Below are 15,477 nucleotides of genomic sequence, written 5' to 3'. Positions count from 1 at the left end.
TTTTTGAACAAGGTTTTGTTGAATTGGGTTGAACCCAATTCTTTTGGGTATCTACCTAGGAATGAAATTGTTGAATCAGATGTTGATTCTAGGCATCTGAATTTTTAATAAGATGGTTTTGTTTTATTTTTTGGTCAAAGTCCATGTTACATAATTAGGTTCAGTTGTTGTAACCTTACAAGTAAAGGCTAGATGGAGGTTGAAAAAGCATGGACTTTGGGGTAAGCCAGCTTGGATTCAAATTCTGACTCTGCCACTAACTCCCTTATTTTTTTTTAAAAGATTTTATTTATTTATACAAGAATTGGGGTACAGGTCAGAGGCGTGGGAGGGTGAGATAATTCACCAGAGACAGAGTGGTGAGCAAAACAGGCATATTGATCGAATACACTGCTGAGGGGAGCAGTGGGCAAGGCAGGAGAGGTCTGCCACACCATGTGGGTTTCTACCTAGCCGGGCAGGAATTGAACCTGCGCTGCAGAGGCTGCAGACTGCTTCACAGCACAGCGTTCAACCTGCTGCGCCACTGGAGAGGCCCACTTACTCCCTTATTGTATGAACCTGTAGGCAAGCAACTTCTCCTGCTACCTCTCAGTCTGTTTCCTATGCTAAAATGGGTGCAATACAATAGCCACTTCTTAGGGATAGTGTGGTTGCTTAGTATATTTATATCTGTGTTTAAGTGCTTTGTGCAAAATTAACATAAGCTCTTACAAAGCAGTAGAGAATAATTATTTTGATTCATTAAAAAGTATGCATCAAATTATTTTTAGGGATGAGACCAGGGGTAAATTTAACCCCAAATCCCTAAACATTTTGAGTAATGTGACAGCTCTAGTGTACTTATTTTTAGAATATGCTTAAAGCGGTCAATGCGACCCAGAAACAGATAGACCTGGTAAAGCTCCATGAGCAAGCCAAAAGGAACCTGGAGGAAGAAATCCAGAACTACAAAGATGAGGCTCAGAAGCAAAGAAAGATCATCTTTCAACTGGAAAAGGAGCGAGATCGGTACATTAATGAAGCCAGTGATCTTACCCAAAAGGTAAGCCATTCCTGGACCGGTGGGTGGGACTGGCATCTTTTTTTCTGATTGTCTCACATCATTGCAAAGAGGAAGACTTCTCAGATTTCAGTTGTGGTCCACATGAAGATTTTAGAGGAATGTTGTTGGAATAAAAATGGCCCCAGAGTTGATCCTGGGCCACGTTGTGAAATGGACAAGTCATTTACTTGGTGATCTTTTCAGAACCCCTTTCTCAATTTCTTGCTCTCTCTCTTTCCTGTGGCTCCACTGTGCAGGATCCCCAGGTTGGCCTTCCCATCTCTCAGCCCTTCTTTCTCACCCTCCATCTGTCACTGAACCTTCTGTCCCTCACAAGGATTCCAACTTTAATTGTTAGGAGACGAGTGCTTGATTAGATGACTTCAGATTAAGATGGGAGGGACTATAGGTCTCAGCTAATGTGTCACAACTCCCAAAAGCATTTTTATTTTAAAACTATTGTAAACCTAAAACCTCATCAGTGGTGGAAATACACCAGTGCTGCTGCTTGTGAACTGCTTCAGAAAGGAAGGCAGTCTTATTAAGGATGACCCAGGGATTTGGACTATACTTTGACTACTTATTTTAGCACATGGCCTACATTAGGCACAAATGGGTAGACCAGTGCTCTCTTGAGTGCATTGCAGATGGCACAGAACAGAGGTTTCAGGGTGTGGTGGAGGCCTGTGAATGCAGTTTCAGTTACGAGGCTGAGAAACCAGCAGCAAGTTCTCCTGTGTTTACCAATGCTCTTGCATCTTTGTTTTGTTTTGGAGGGGAATCTCAAAGATGATGAGAAAGGGATAGTTAGCATTTGAGATATAAACAAAAAGTAGGAAACACCTTAACTAGTAGGAAATCAGCTTCTTCCCACTGAGACAAAATAAATGCTGAGCAGATATTTCAGAATATACATTTGGAGGAGCACGTGTCTTCCTTGTCTAAGAGGCCCAAGTGATCCCCCTGTCCCTGATGGGAAGCCCTTGGAATGAGGCCCATTTCTCTTCCCATGTAACCATCCAAGAATCTCAATTGATTGATTTACTGACTCTGAGAGGACTAGTTGTCAGTGCAGGCACTCCTGTTCGCTAGCTTGGGTTAGCCCATTAACCTCTGTATCTGTCAGCTTCAACTGTAACAATCTCGGTGGCTTATAACCATAGAGATCTATTTAATTTTGCTCACATTAATGGCCTTTGAAGGTCAGCAGCAGCCCTGCTTCACAACCTCTTCACTCCAGGCTGACTCCGTTGGGATGTGCTGGCCAATTACAGAGGGAAGAGTGGACCTTCTGATGATCTCAGAGCTTCTGCTGGCAAGGGCCTGTCCACTCATATTACTCAGCCAAAACAAGTCACGTGGGTAAGCCTGACAAGCTGGGTAGGAGTATGATCCCTCTAAGAGAGGGCCCTGTGTGGTGAGGCGGTGAGCTACCTGAGCAAACAGGCTGTTGCAGGCTCCTGTTTCTCCTTCCTTGTTATCAGCCTCTCTCTCCTCCTGGCTGCCGTCACACTGCTGGAGCTAACTGTTAAAAAGTTCCAATGTGACCTTATTATTACTCCAGGCTTTGCAAACCTCTGTCGCCTCTTTGCAACCTGAGCCTACACTTCTTAAAAGTTTTCTCATCCCAGCACGAGTAGAAAATCATGTGCATGTGGCATGTGGAAAGAAGAGGAATGAGACTATTTGGGGCTGGAGGGGACTCACCCAGGGGTGCTAGTGTCCTACCTGTTCACCCCGTGGGTAGAGTGAATCATCATTTTGGTGTCCATCTGTGACTCATTCAAGACACAATAATTGATGTACTCTCACCTATGGGACTGAGTCCAGGCTCTCTGTTCTCCCTGGAAAGAGTCTTTGCTCCCCTTCTCTGTGTGGTAGAGTCCTATTCGTCCTTCAGAATCACCTCAAATGCTCATCTCTGAGGTCAAACCTGCTCTGACCCCTTTGGCAGAGGGGTTTCTTTCTCCTTTATGAATTAGTTGTTATCTCTGGAATGGCATTTATCACCCTCAAGTGTGATTTTTTTATTTGCAGATTTGTTCTCCTTACTTTGCAGTGAGCTCTGGGGAGCAAGGATTATATCTCATTCATGTCTTTATTTCCAGAGTTCTGATTAATAGCAGGCACCCAACAAGTGTCTGTGTAAATGGAAAGATGATGAGAGGCACAAAGAATGCTGCCACTGATTGTAATACGGGATTGTATGTTTCTCTTCTTCCTTGGAAAAGAGAGATACTGGTACCTAGTGTTGCTGTTAGCTGCTTTTCACAATTTCTGATGTTTAATTCACAAGATTATATAATGTCTCACCTAAATAATTTAAGCATAAGTTCTTAAAATACTATTTATCAACTGCAGTTTTTCTGTCTCTATCCTAATGCCTGACAGCATATATCAGTTACTATAGCAACTTGTTTCACCTCCGGACTTTTGATTAAGGGCATGTATATCTTTTGGCCCCCTCCCTATATTTCTTTCTTCCTTTACTGTGTCTGACACACACACACACACACACACACACATACACACACACACACACACCACCCCCCCTCCCCCACACATACACTCTTTGGACAAATAAAATTTCTTTCCTATTTATAGGGAATTGAGGAATAATATGGGTTGGGGAAGATGGCAGGAAATTGATATTTTTATCTACTTCTAAAGTGAGTAAACATTTTAGTTTTATCCTTGTACCCCAGTAATTTCTTTTGTAAAAATTGAATCTATGGAAAAAATGAGAAATGCATTTTTTTTATAAAATACTATTCTTCAAAATAAATTTTGCTACATTTATTTGATACAGTATTAGGTAGCCATTAAAATCAGGTGCTTGAAAAATGTTTTAAGTGGGGAATGTGTTCACAGCATAGTTATGATAAAAATGGAATGTAAGATAATTTGTATGGTTTTACTGCAAATTCATCTGTATGCAGGATGGAGGCATATGTCATGGGGTGACTGTGAGGATTAAATGAGGTGATATTTGTAAGTATTTAGAACAATCTGGCACATAGCAAGTGCTATGTAAGTATTTCAAAAAGAGACTAACACATTTGTTGATAAATGGTACAGAGCTTTTCCTTAAAATGGCATTTAAATATAGCCATTCTCAACTTCTTGTTAAATGCCAATAGGGTGTAGCCATAGATAGAAAGTTTTAATAGCATCCAGCACTAAAGCTGACAGAAAGCTAATGCTAAAATGGAAGAAAAGGGAATGGGTGGGAATTGTAAAGCCTACAGAGGTGAATTGAGAAAATGCATCCGAACCTCAACTCACAGACCCTTGAACTTGCTTCAGAAAAGAGAGTCTCTGAGAAGAGTTGGAGATGCCTCAGAGCTCTCCCGCCATCTCTTCCCTGCCTTGGGGCTGTGTGACCCAGGAACTGACCAAGTGTCACCTCGACTTGCCAACTATTTCTGCCCAGTGGTTCTGTCCCGCAGACCTGGAGAACAAGCAGGCAGGCCATGGGGAAGTGTCTTACAGTGCATTCTGAGGAGGGGGATTTAGGGTGTATGGGCAGAGGCAATCATCCCCAGAAGGGGGGTATGCCAGGAATTACAGTTTTCTTTCTGCCTCATGAGCACAGGGCCACAGGGAGAAGGCAGAAGGCCCTGGGTGCCTCTGAATGCCGAAGTGGAGAAAAACTAGGGATTGGGAGCTAACTTGGACCCTACACGTCACTGTATTTGTAGCTGCAGATTTACAAGTGGATTCCAGCCCCACTTGTGCTAGACCCCTCCATGGTGCTGTTCTTCAGATTACAGTCCATCCTACTTCTTCAAGGGTGAATTAGGGAAAAAAGCAGATTCATAGGGACTATGGGGAAAATGTGCTTTTTCCCCATAGAAAGAGGCTGGACTCTGGGAGCCTCAGGGTAAAAATCTAGCTCTGAAAATTCATCTATGGTAGGTATTTTGATCAAGCTCTCTGAAAGCCATTTTTTATAAGTAAAAGTTGACTCTCACTGATTTCCTGAGGTTCAACCTTATAGAAGACAATGCAGAGAGAAGGTTTGACTTCCTTCAAAGGTTGTAAATATGTAAAACCTGGTGCCTAGTTTCTTCTAATAGGAAGAAGAATCTTTGCTGAGCAAAATGCCTTGGTATCTGGCTGATAAACCAGAGTGAACAAAGTCAGGGTAAAGGAACAGATATTGGGAAGGGAAGGGAGCATGGTGAGCTGGAAATATGGGGATCAGAGAGAGAACAGGCAACACCCCTGCCAAGGCACTAGGCTAGGATCTCGGGGACAGCCAGCCAGTGAGGAGTTCCCTAGAGGCAGGAATGATGGAGGAACTGCCAAGAGCAGAGGTACCCCAAATTTGATTTTAAGTTCTTCCCTGTGCTGTGTACCTTAAACCTTCAATGACAGTCTGTTCATCAGCCCTGAGATGGATTATATTTTGTGGGGGCAGGAGCGGGATGGTGAAGGGTGTGAGGCCACACATCCTGGAGAAGGGGTAGCAGGAGCAAGAGCCAAGGGACTCACTGGGAATCCAGAATGCCAGGGAGACAAGAAATAGAAGCCACAACAAGTGGGAGATGAATTCCTGGACATAGTAGATGACATACTCGGTTTCCTAGCGTTCAGAAAGGGCATTCTCAACTTTTCGTCATTGTCATCATTACAGATGGGGTGATGCCAGCAGAATATAGGACAATCATCTGGGTTATATGTTCAAGATGACTTTACCTCTGGGGTATTACAAAGTCAAAACAAAAAGGAAGAGATGGATAAAATAAGGAAAGCTAAAAAAAATTAAAAAAATTAAAATAAATGAATGCTTATAAAGAGACCCCAAAATAAACAGAGTCCAAACAGAATAAACACTGATTTAAAATTCCCATTGAAGACAATAAAAACAGAATGGATGTGGTGGACAGGGGGAGCCTGGAAAATGGAGGTGCATACTTGATGAGGTCTCTTAGAATGTAGAGGGGACAAAATGAAAGAAAAATTCTCAAAGAGCTGAAAAGATAAGAAATAAGAAGCACAGGGAATAGAAACCCACATGTGGTCTGCTGGCTCTGATGGTCGCTCGGTGAACCAAGGTGTGATGGGGAAACATTTCTGGAGATGAAGAAGGAGTGGGGGTGTGAATGGATGATGTCCCTGGCACAGGTAGAGATGGGAGAATTTCCTGTGGACTTACTCTGGAACAAAGTGAGTTTGTGTGTGTGTGTGTGTGTGTGTGTGTGTGCTCACTTACCTACAGTGAAGAAGAGTACTCTTTTTAGAAGTTATTATTTTAAATTGGAAAAAGAGTGGAGGGAAATACACCAACACATTAATAGTGATCTCTGGGTGGTAGGACTACAGCCTGTTTAAATTTCTCCCTTTTGTGCTTTTTGTAGTTTTCTAAAGTGAATTTTTAAAAAAATATTTAGTTATGCAAGAACCGGGGTACAGGCCAGATGCTCAGGAGAGTGAGAGGATTCACCAGAGACAGAGCGGGGAACAGAACAGGCAGATTGACGAAATACATTGCTGAGGGAGCAGCGGGCGCGGCAGGAGAGGTCTGCCCTGCCATGTGGGATTCTCGTCGGCCAGCTGGGATCGAACCCGCGCTGCAGAGGCTGTGGACAGTCTCACAGCGCGGTGCTCAACCACCTGCGCCACCTGGGAGGCCCACTAAAATGAATTTGTATCACTTTAGTATCCTGACAAAAATACAGAGAAAAAGTGTTCATAAAACCTTGCCATTCTTCTGCACCAAATAATACTACATGTTCCCTAAGGAGATTTATTAACCGTGATCACTGACCCTTTGGGACTTGGCTTCCGGTCTTTGGCAGGTGGGCAAATCCGTGTGAAGTCACCATTACTCGTGTGTCTGCCTTGTCCATGTACATGTTCCTTGAGGGCAGTTCTCACCCAATTTTTATCTTTTCATATTATTTATTAATCAGGTTTTTTGAAAAGAATAGCTAGAAAGCATAATTAGATCTCTCAATGAACTAGTCAAGTCCAGCTTTTAGATATTTATATTAAATTCTTTGATAATGTATTTACCACTGTGTGTCTCCCCTTCCCCTAAATTCATTCGAAATATGCTGCTGTACTAGACAATTTTATCTGATTTAACCTTGACAGTTTCAGCCGAGAATGACCTGTGGCATGATCTATTCTTCTACCATGGTATCGAGATTTGCCTTCTGGTTCTTTCTGTTTCGAGAAAGAAAGGTGAAATCTACAATATGGAAAGCCCTACTTTTCATGTTATTAATTTCACTTGGAATTACACAGAAGAAAAAGACAATCCCCTTAGTGTCAGAACTGGATGTTTCTTAATCCCAAACCCTTTTTCTTGTGTTTGTCACAGTCCACACTCACCATAGCAATGCTGTGTAACACACACTCACACCCCTTCTCTGGCCTGTCCAGCTGAGCTCCTGCTTCTCACTAACATCCCCGCAGTAGGCTAGGGGATCAGCTGATCTTGGCTGGGCGTGGCTCAGGACTGTGGGTCAGGTCCAGTTCTGCTGTTTCTCATCCTCTAGGATGCTTGTTCTCATGGGGAAAGGAAGGATGGGAACAGAGAAACACAACGACATAAACACACTTCCATGACTCTCAACCTGCCTAACATTCTTTTACCACCTCTTGGCAAGTCATGGGCCAAGCCAGGTCTCGACAGAACCCTCCAAAGTAGGCTGTGGGGACAGGGGCAGGAGTGATGAACTGTAAGATAATTGGCTACAGGGTTTCAGCAGTTTCTATTGGCATGGTTTTTCTTGTGCCATATTCTAAATTTTACTGTTGAAATAAATTGAGAGGGACCAGAAGTGACATTTTAAGTTGTGAGCCACCATATTTATTCTTTCTAGAACTTTTAAAAAACACGATAAAACCATTCTTACTTAATTATTAAACCTGCCAAACATTTTGATTTCATGTACTTGGTTCATTTTAGGACCTCTCTTTTTCATTCTAAATACTAAACTGGCAATTGCTTTCCAAACATTTTATGTGGCAGAAAGCATACTTTCACAATGTTTTCCTTCCTGCAAGTTTTAGCTCTCTGTTTATTTTCCTCGACAGTATCAGGTAAAGCTCCTCTAGACAGAGATTCCTAGAAAGGAATAATAATGTACTTTCAAGGCCTTAGTGAGAAAAGCAAAAGTGATCAAAGAATTATTGTTCACTGAATAGGTGTCTTCATAATGGAATAAAACTTCTATTTCTTTGATATTAATTTGAAGTTTCACGCAGAGCATTTTTAATAGGGCAGAACCTTGGAGAGGGACTTCAAGGGGACATGTGCAAATTATAAGCCTTTTGTGTTATAATAAAAAGAATTGTCCTGTGGATCACTGTTTTCCTGAAGAATTTGACCCATAGAAAAATCAAATTGATTTGTTAAATACCGATATTATACAATATGACTTAATATTTCTTAAATGATTAAATTACTTTAGGCCAGGTAGTTATTTGATGGCACAAATATTTATTCTCACCTCCATTCTCACAATAGCCCCAGGAGGTAGATAGTATCACATTCCCTGTGCTATAGTATAACATAATATGGTATCAAAAACCAGACAGAAACAGAAACATGCCTCGCTAAACCTAGGAGAGGATAAAATAAGAGAGAGAAAAATAGGGAAAACTTAAAATTTCCTATGCCTGGACATGTGGGTGTTTTCTTTTTCATTGTAAGTTTTTCAGTCCCATTGTGGAGGTAAAGGCATTGTCAGCATTCAGACCATTGACATTGAGTCAGAAAAACTTATTTGGGAAGTTTATTGTACTGATATTTCATCAAATGTAAGTTAAAGGGTTCCAAATTCAGTGACCTACTTTCTTATCTATATGATGTTTTGACTATGCTGCAGATTTTCAGCTTGCGTTATTGATTTTTATCTCACTCTTATTTCTATTGGCAGGTTGTTTTAACAGAAAAAGGAAAGGTAGGAGTAGGTTATAAACTGGGACTGTGTCCTCAGAGTGCACGGTAAGCATTTTCTGGGCTCCTCTGAAGTGAGCTTACAAACGTTAGGAGCTTCAACTCTCTGACTGTAATAAAACTTTCTATATTTGGATGTGATTTATCTCATCCAAGTTGGTTTGAGGTATGGAAAGTCTAATCAATTAATGAAGCTCCGGCTCACATCCTGTGATATACCTTTTTTAACGGGGGTCATTTTGCTGACGAAAGGTTTTGCTCTTAACACCTCACACAATTTATGCATTTTCAGGATTTCCACTTCTATGTGACATCAGTTTGAATGATTTCCATCAAAACAAATTTAGTACCAACACTTAGAATGAAATTGCTCTGTAAATTATCTTTTCCCTTGGTTTCAATACCTGTTTTTTCTTTCTTTGTCATGCATGGAGATACCTTTGATCTTCCTGGTATCATGATGGTTTGTATGCTCCCAGCTTCAAAAATACTAAAGCATGTTTGTGACTTTGTGTACTGTTATGTATAGGAATATGGGCCCTGTTAGTTGGAGGCGCCGAAAAGAAACATTATGGGTTGCATCCTTCCTCTGGAGGGAGCAGCCTCTGTCCACACAAAGTAGTATTCTTGTTATAACATCTCTCAAAGTAATTGAACAAGAAATTTTTTCTCTGATATGCTGCTTGATATTCTGAATGCTTATGATGCTCTTCAAAGTCTTTTCAATCTGTTTGTTTCACTAACCCCAGAGAGGGTGTTGTCATGTCCATGCAGAAAGGCTAAATTTTAGTGCTTCTCTTAAAAAAGAATCAAATAAAAGATGCAGGATTGGATGCCTTACTTAGGTTTCACATTTATTCCTAAGTTAAACATTTTAGTCACCAGTCATGCTTAAGGATTTGAATGATACGAATCAAAAAAAAGATGGAAAAAGGAATGAGATTTCTTTTTATTTCAGATATATCTCTATGCCTATTCTTCATACCTCCTTGCCTCTGATTCTCTAATTTTGCCATGACCAGGTCTCCAATCAACCAACCAAGCCTTTCACCACTAAGTCTGTATATATCTTAACTTATGCCATTCCCCCTGTTCTCCATATCAAGTCAATGACAGAAATTAATAATAGAAACATAGTAAAAGCATATGTAAGTACTTTGTACAACTCTAGTTGCACATATTTCAAAATTGATTGAAATAGATAATTATTGAGAAAATGTGTACATTAGGGTTTGACTTGACAAGAAATAGGAAGATTAATAACTATGGAAATCACCAAAAATGTTGAGAATTAGCTCCTTCTATGCCACCAAGGGTGGGATGACCTTAGAATTGAGTTTCTTTAAACTTTAAGAAACAGATGATCTTCAGGGGACACATTTTTTTGTGAATTTACAAAAAAATGCTACTGTGATAATTGTGATTTATAGGAAATATATTTGTTTCCTTGAATGACCATATTTCTCCTATATTTTTGGTCTTCACCCATAGCTCCTGACATACAGTGCTCAGAAAACACTTGTAATTTCCTAAGAATTGAGAGTGATAAATGTGTCTATTGTTATGTTAATGAGATGACCTTTGGGAAAAGCACCTAAGGATAGCTACTGGTTGCCAGGGAAACCTATGAAGTGATTAGAAAGTTGGAGTTTATTTATTTTTATTTTTATTTTTTTAATGTCTTTTTTAAAAAGATTTATTTATTTATTTATACAAGCACTGGGTACAGTCAGAAGCATGGGAGGGTGAGAGAATTCACCAGAGCCAGAGGGGAGAGTAGAGCAGGCAGACTAAAGAAATACATTGCTGAGGGGAGCAGTGGGTGGCAGGAGAGGTCTGGGCACCATGTGGGACCCTCGCCCAGTGGCCGGGGATCGAACCGGCGCTGCAGAGGCTGCGGGCAGCTTCACAACCCAGTGCTCAACTGCTGCGCCACTGGGGAGGCCCCTATTTTTTTAATGTCTTTTTAATATTATTTTTTTTTTTTTATATTTTACATCATTGTTAATTTTTTTTTATTAAATAATAAATTTTATTGTTATATTCCCCATACAATTGCAGCCCCCCCATTCTGACCCCAATCCCTTCCCTCCCGCCCCTGCCCCCCTAAAAGTGTCTCTGGTTCATAGTTTTTTGTTGATTTTGATTTTCACTTTTTATAGTTATTCATTTTCCTGGTCCCTTATTTAAGTTTTCTAGATTCCTGCTATGAGTGAGACCATCCGGTATTTTTCTTTTTCTTTTTGGCTTATTTCGCTGAGCATGATCCCTTCCAGCGCCATCCATGTTGCTGCAAATTGCATGTGTTTATCTTTTTTGAATGCTGAGTAATATTCCATGGTATATATGTACCACATCTTCTTGATCCAGTCATCTATTTTTGGGCATTTGGGTTGTTTCCAAAGCTTAGCTATTGTAAACAGTGCTGCTATAAACATAGGGGTGCAGGTGTTCTTTGGAATTGATGTTTCTGTGTCCTTTGGGTAAATACCTAGGAGTGGAATTGCTAGATCATATGGAAGCTCTATGTTTAGTAGGTCCAGAAATCTCCACACAGCTTCCACAGTGGTTGGACCAGTTTGCACTCCACCAACAGTGCAGGAGAGTTCCTTTTTCTCCACACCCTCGCCAACTTTGTTGTTGCTAGTTTTTTTAATATGTGCCATTCTCACTGGTGTAAGATGGTATCTCATGGTAGTTTTGATTTGCATTTCCCTGATGACAAGTGATGTTGAACATTTTTTCATATGCCTGTTGGCCATTTGCATTTCCTCTTCAGAGAAGTTTCTTTTTAGCTCTTCTGCCCATTTTTTGACTGGATTATTTTCTTTGTTGTTGTTGAGTCTCATCAGCTCTTTGCAGATTTTTGTGATCAGTCCTTTATCATTAGTGTTGTGTGCAAAAATGTTCTCCCAGTTGGTGGGGTTTCTCTTTGTTTTTGTTATTGTCTCTTTTGCTGTGCAGAAGCTCTTTAATTTGATGTAGTCCCAGCTGTTTATCTTCGCCTTCACTATCACTGCTTTGGGTGATGTGTCTGTAAAGATGTCTTTGATGTGCAAATCCCGTAGTGTTTCGCCTATATTTCCTTCTATATATTTTATGGTTTCAGGTCTTATGTCTAATTCTTTAATCCATTTTGAGTTGATTTTTGTGTATGGTGTGAGGTAGTGGTCAAGCTTCATTCTTTTGCATGTAGCGACCCAGTTTTCCCAGCACCATTTATTGAACAAACTTTCTTTGCTCCAATGCATAGTCTTTGCTCCTTTGTCAAAGATTAGTTGACCATAAATCTGTGGGTTTATTTCTGGATTTTCTATTCGATTCCATTGGTCTGTATGTCTGTTCTTGTTCCAATACCATGCAGTTTTGATGATTATGGCTTTGTAGTATAGTTTGAAGTCTGGGCGTGTGATGCCTCCATTCCCTTCTTTTTTTTTCAGGAGAGCTTTGGCTATTCGGGGTTTTTTGTGATTCCATATGAATTTCATCAATAATTGTTCTATTTCTTTGAAGAATGACATTGAAATTTTGATTGGAATAGCATTGAATCTGTATATTGCTTTCGGAAGGATGGCCATTTTAATAATGTTTATTCTTCCAATCCATGAGCAGGGGATGTCTTTCCATTTCTTTGTGTCTTCTTCTATTTCTTTTAACAGTGTTTTATAGTTTTCTTTGTATAGGTCCTTTACCTCTTTTGTTAGGTTTATTCCAAATATTTGATTTTTTTTGTTTCAATAACGAAAGGATGGTTTTTTTTGATTTCTTCTTCTTCAGATTTATTGTTTGTGTATAGGAAGGCTACTGACTTTTGCGTGTTGATTTTGTATCCTGCCACTTTACTGAACTGATTGATGAGTTGAATTAGCTTTTCTGTGGAGTTTTTGGGGTTCTCTATGTATAATATCATATCGTCTGCAAATAGTGATAGTTTGACTTCTTCTTTTCCTATTTGGATTCCTTGGATGTCTTTCTCTTGTCTTATTGCTCTGGCTAGGACTTCCAGTATTATATTGAAAAGCAGTGGTGAGAGTGGACATCCTTGTCTTGTTCCAGATCTTAATGGAATTGCTTTCAGCTTTTCACCATTGAGAATGATACTGGCTATTGGCTTGTCATAGATGGCCTTTATGATGTTAAGGTATGTTCCTTGTATCCCAAGAATTTCAAGGGCTTTTATCATGAATGGGTGTTGCACTTTGTCGAAAGCTTTCTCAGCATCTATTGATATTATCATATGGTTTTTATATTTCTTTTTGTTGATGTGTTGGATAACGTTGATTGATTTTCGGATGTTAAACCATCCTTGTGCCCTGGAATGAATCCTACTTGGTTGTGGTGAATTATCTTATGGATACATTGTTGGATTCTGATGGCTAAAATTTTATTGAGGATTTTTGCATCAGTGTTCATTAGGGAGATTGGCCTGTAGTTTTCCTTTTTGTGTTGTCCTTGTTCGGTTTTGGTATTAGTGTAATGTTGGCTTCATAGAACGTGTTTGGTATTGTCCCTTCCTTCTCAATTTTTTGGAAGAGTTTGTGAAGGATAGGCACTAATTCGTCTCTGAATGTTTGGTAGAATTCATTTGTAAATCCATCAGGTCCTGGGCTTTTGTTTTTGGGGAGGTTTTTGATTACCATTTCAATTTCGCTAATTGTAATTGGTCTGTTTAGGTGTTCTGTTTCTTCTTTATCTAGCTTTGGGTGATTGTAGAGTTGTAGGAATTTGTCCATCTCCTCTAGATTGTTGAACTTGTTTCCATATAACTGTTCATAGTAGTTACTGATTATTCTTTTGATTTCTGCTGTGTCCGTTGTGATTTCTCCTCTTTCATTGATGATCCTGTGTATTTGTGCTTTCTCCCTTTTTTCTTTGTGAGCCTGGCTAGGGGTTTGTCTATTTTATTGATTTTTTCAAGAACCAGCTCTTGGTTTCATTAATCTTTGGATTGTTTTTTTAGTTTCAATTTCATTTATTTCTGCTTTGGTTTTTATTATTTTTTTTCTTCTACTGGTTTGGGGTTTTTTTGTTGTTCTTTTTCTAGATCTTTGAGCTTCGAGATTAGGTTGTTTCTTTGACTTCTTTCTTGTTTCTTGATGTGAGCTTCTATTGCTATATATTTTCCTCTTATTACTGCTTTTGCTGCATCCCATACATTTAGGATATTGGTGTCCTCCTTGTCGTTCAATTCAAAAAATTTTTTAATTTCTTCTTTGATCTCCTCATTAGTCCAGTGGTCTTCCAGTAGTGTGGTTTTTAATCTCCATGAGGTAGGAAAGTTCCTTGCCTTCTTTTTATGGTTTATTTCCAGTTTGATGCCTTCATGGTCAGAAAGATGGTTGATATGATTTCAATCTTGGTGTATCTGTTGATGTTTGTCTTGTGCCCCAGTATGTGATCGATCCTGGAGAATGATCCGTGTGCGCTTGAGAAAAATGTGTACTCCGTTTTTTTGGGGTTTAGTGTTCTATAGATGTCTGTTAAGCCCAATTGCTCTAGGTCCTTATTTAGAGGTTTGGTTTCTTTACTTATTTTTTGTCTTGTTGATCTATCCATTGTTGATAGTGGTGTGTTGAAGTCTCCCACTACGTATGTGTTTTCTCTGATGTCTGTTTTCAGAGAGGACAACAGTTGTCTGATATATTTTGGTGCTCCTTCGTTTGGTGAGTATATGTTAATGAGTGTTATTTCTTCTTGAAGTATTGTCCCCTTGATCATAATGTAGTGACCATTGGGTCTCTTTTTATCTTTTTGAGTTTGAAATCTGTTTTATCTGATATAAGTATAGCTGTTCCTGCTTTCTTTTTTGGTCCATTGCTTGTAGGATTGTTTTCCATCCTTTAACTTTGAGCCTATTTTTATCTTTTGTAGCTAAATGTGTTTCCTGGAGACAGCAAAAAGGTTGGGTTTGTTTCTTAATCCAGGCTGCAACTCTGTGTCTTTTTATTGAAGAGTTTAGTCCATTTACATTTAGAGTTAATATTGATATGTTAACATCTGTATTTGCCATTGTGTTTGTCTTTCCTTTGATTTTATTTATTTTATTCTTTTATAATTATTTTTTTTTTTTTGGCCTTCTTTCATTGTTATTCGTCCCTCTGAGGTTCTGGCTTTAGGACTCCTTGTAGTATTTTTTGGAGTGGGGGGTTTAGTTGCAATGAAATTCCGGAGTTTCTGTTTGTCTGGGAAAGTCCATATTCTTTCTTCAAAGAGGAAGGAGAGCTTTGCGGGATAGAGTATTCTTGGTTGGCATCTGTTTTTCTTGGAGTCTGTTGACTATGTCCCTCACTCTCTCCTTGCCCAGTAGTGTTTCTTCGGAGAAGTCTGATGTCAGCCTGATTGGCTTTCCCTTTGAATGTTATCTGTTTCTTCCCTCTTGCCAGCTTCATTATTTTTTCCTTGTCCTGGATTCTTGGGAGCTTTTACTATTATGTGTCTTGCTGTATTTTTCCTTTCGTCGTGGAAGTTTGGTGTTCTTCTTTGCTTCTTGTATAATCAATTTTCAGCTCCTCCTTCA

General features: G+C 39.6%; 1 protein-coding gene across 1 annotated transcript in view; it reads left to right on the top strand.

Annotated features, from left to right (window-relative positions):
* LOC119234180 (cilia- and flagella-associated protein 58-like) overlaps positions 1-15,477 on the top strand; it is a 100,997-nt gene that overhangs the window by 24,674 nt on the left and 60,846 nt on the right. The window contains exons 9-11 of the mRNA XM_054690399.1: positions 854-1,045; positions 7,148-7,237; positions 8,941-9,008. Of these exons, the coding sequence (XP_054546374.1) occupies positions 854-1,045; positions 7,148-7,237; positions 8,941-9,008 (350 nt within the window). The remainder of the gene's footprint in view (positions 1-853; positions 1,046-7,147; positions 7,238-8,940; positions 9,009-15,477) is intronic.

This window comes from Talpa occidentalis, unplaced genomic scaffold (genome assembly GCF_014898055.3).
Source record: "Talpa occidentalis isolate TD23 unplaced genomic scaffold, MPIMG_talOcc4v2.1 talOcc4.8, whole genome shotgun sequence".
NCBI lineage: Eukaryota > Metazoa > Chordata > Mammalia > Eulipotyphla > Talpidae > Talpa > Talpa occidentalis.
The sequence above is the reverse complement of the archived record's forward strand: the minus strand, read 5'-3'. Positions and strand labels throughout refer to the sequence as shown.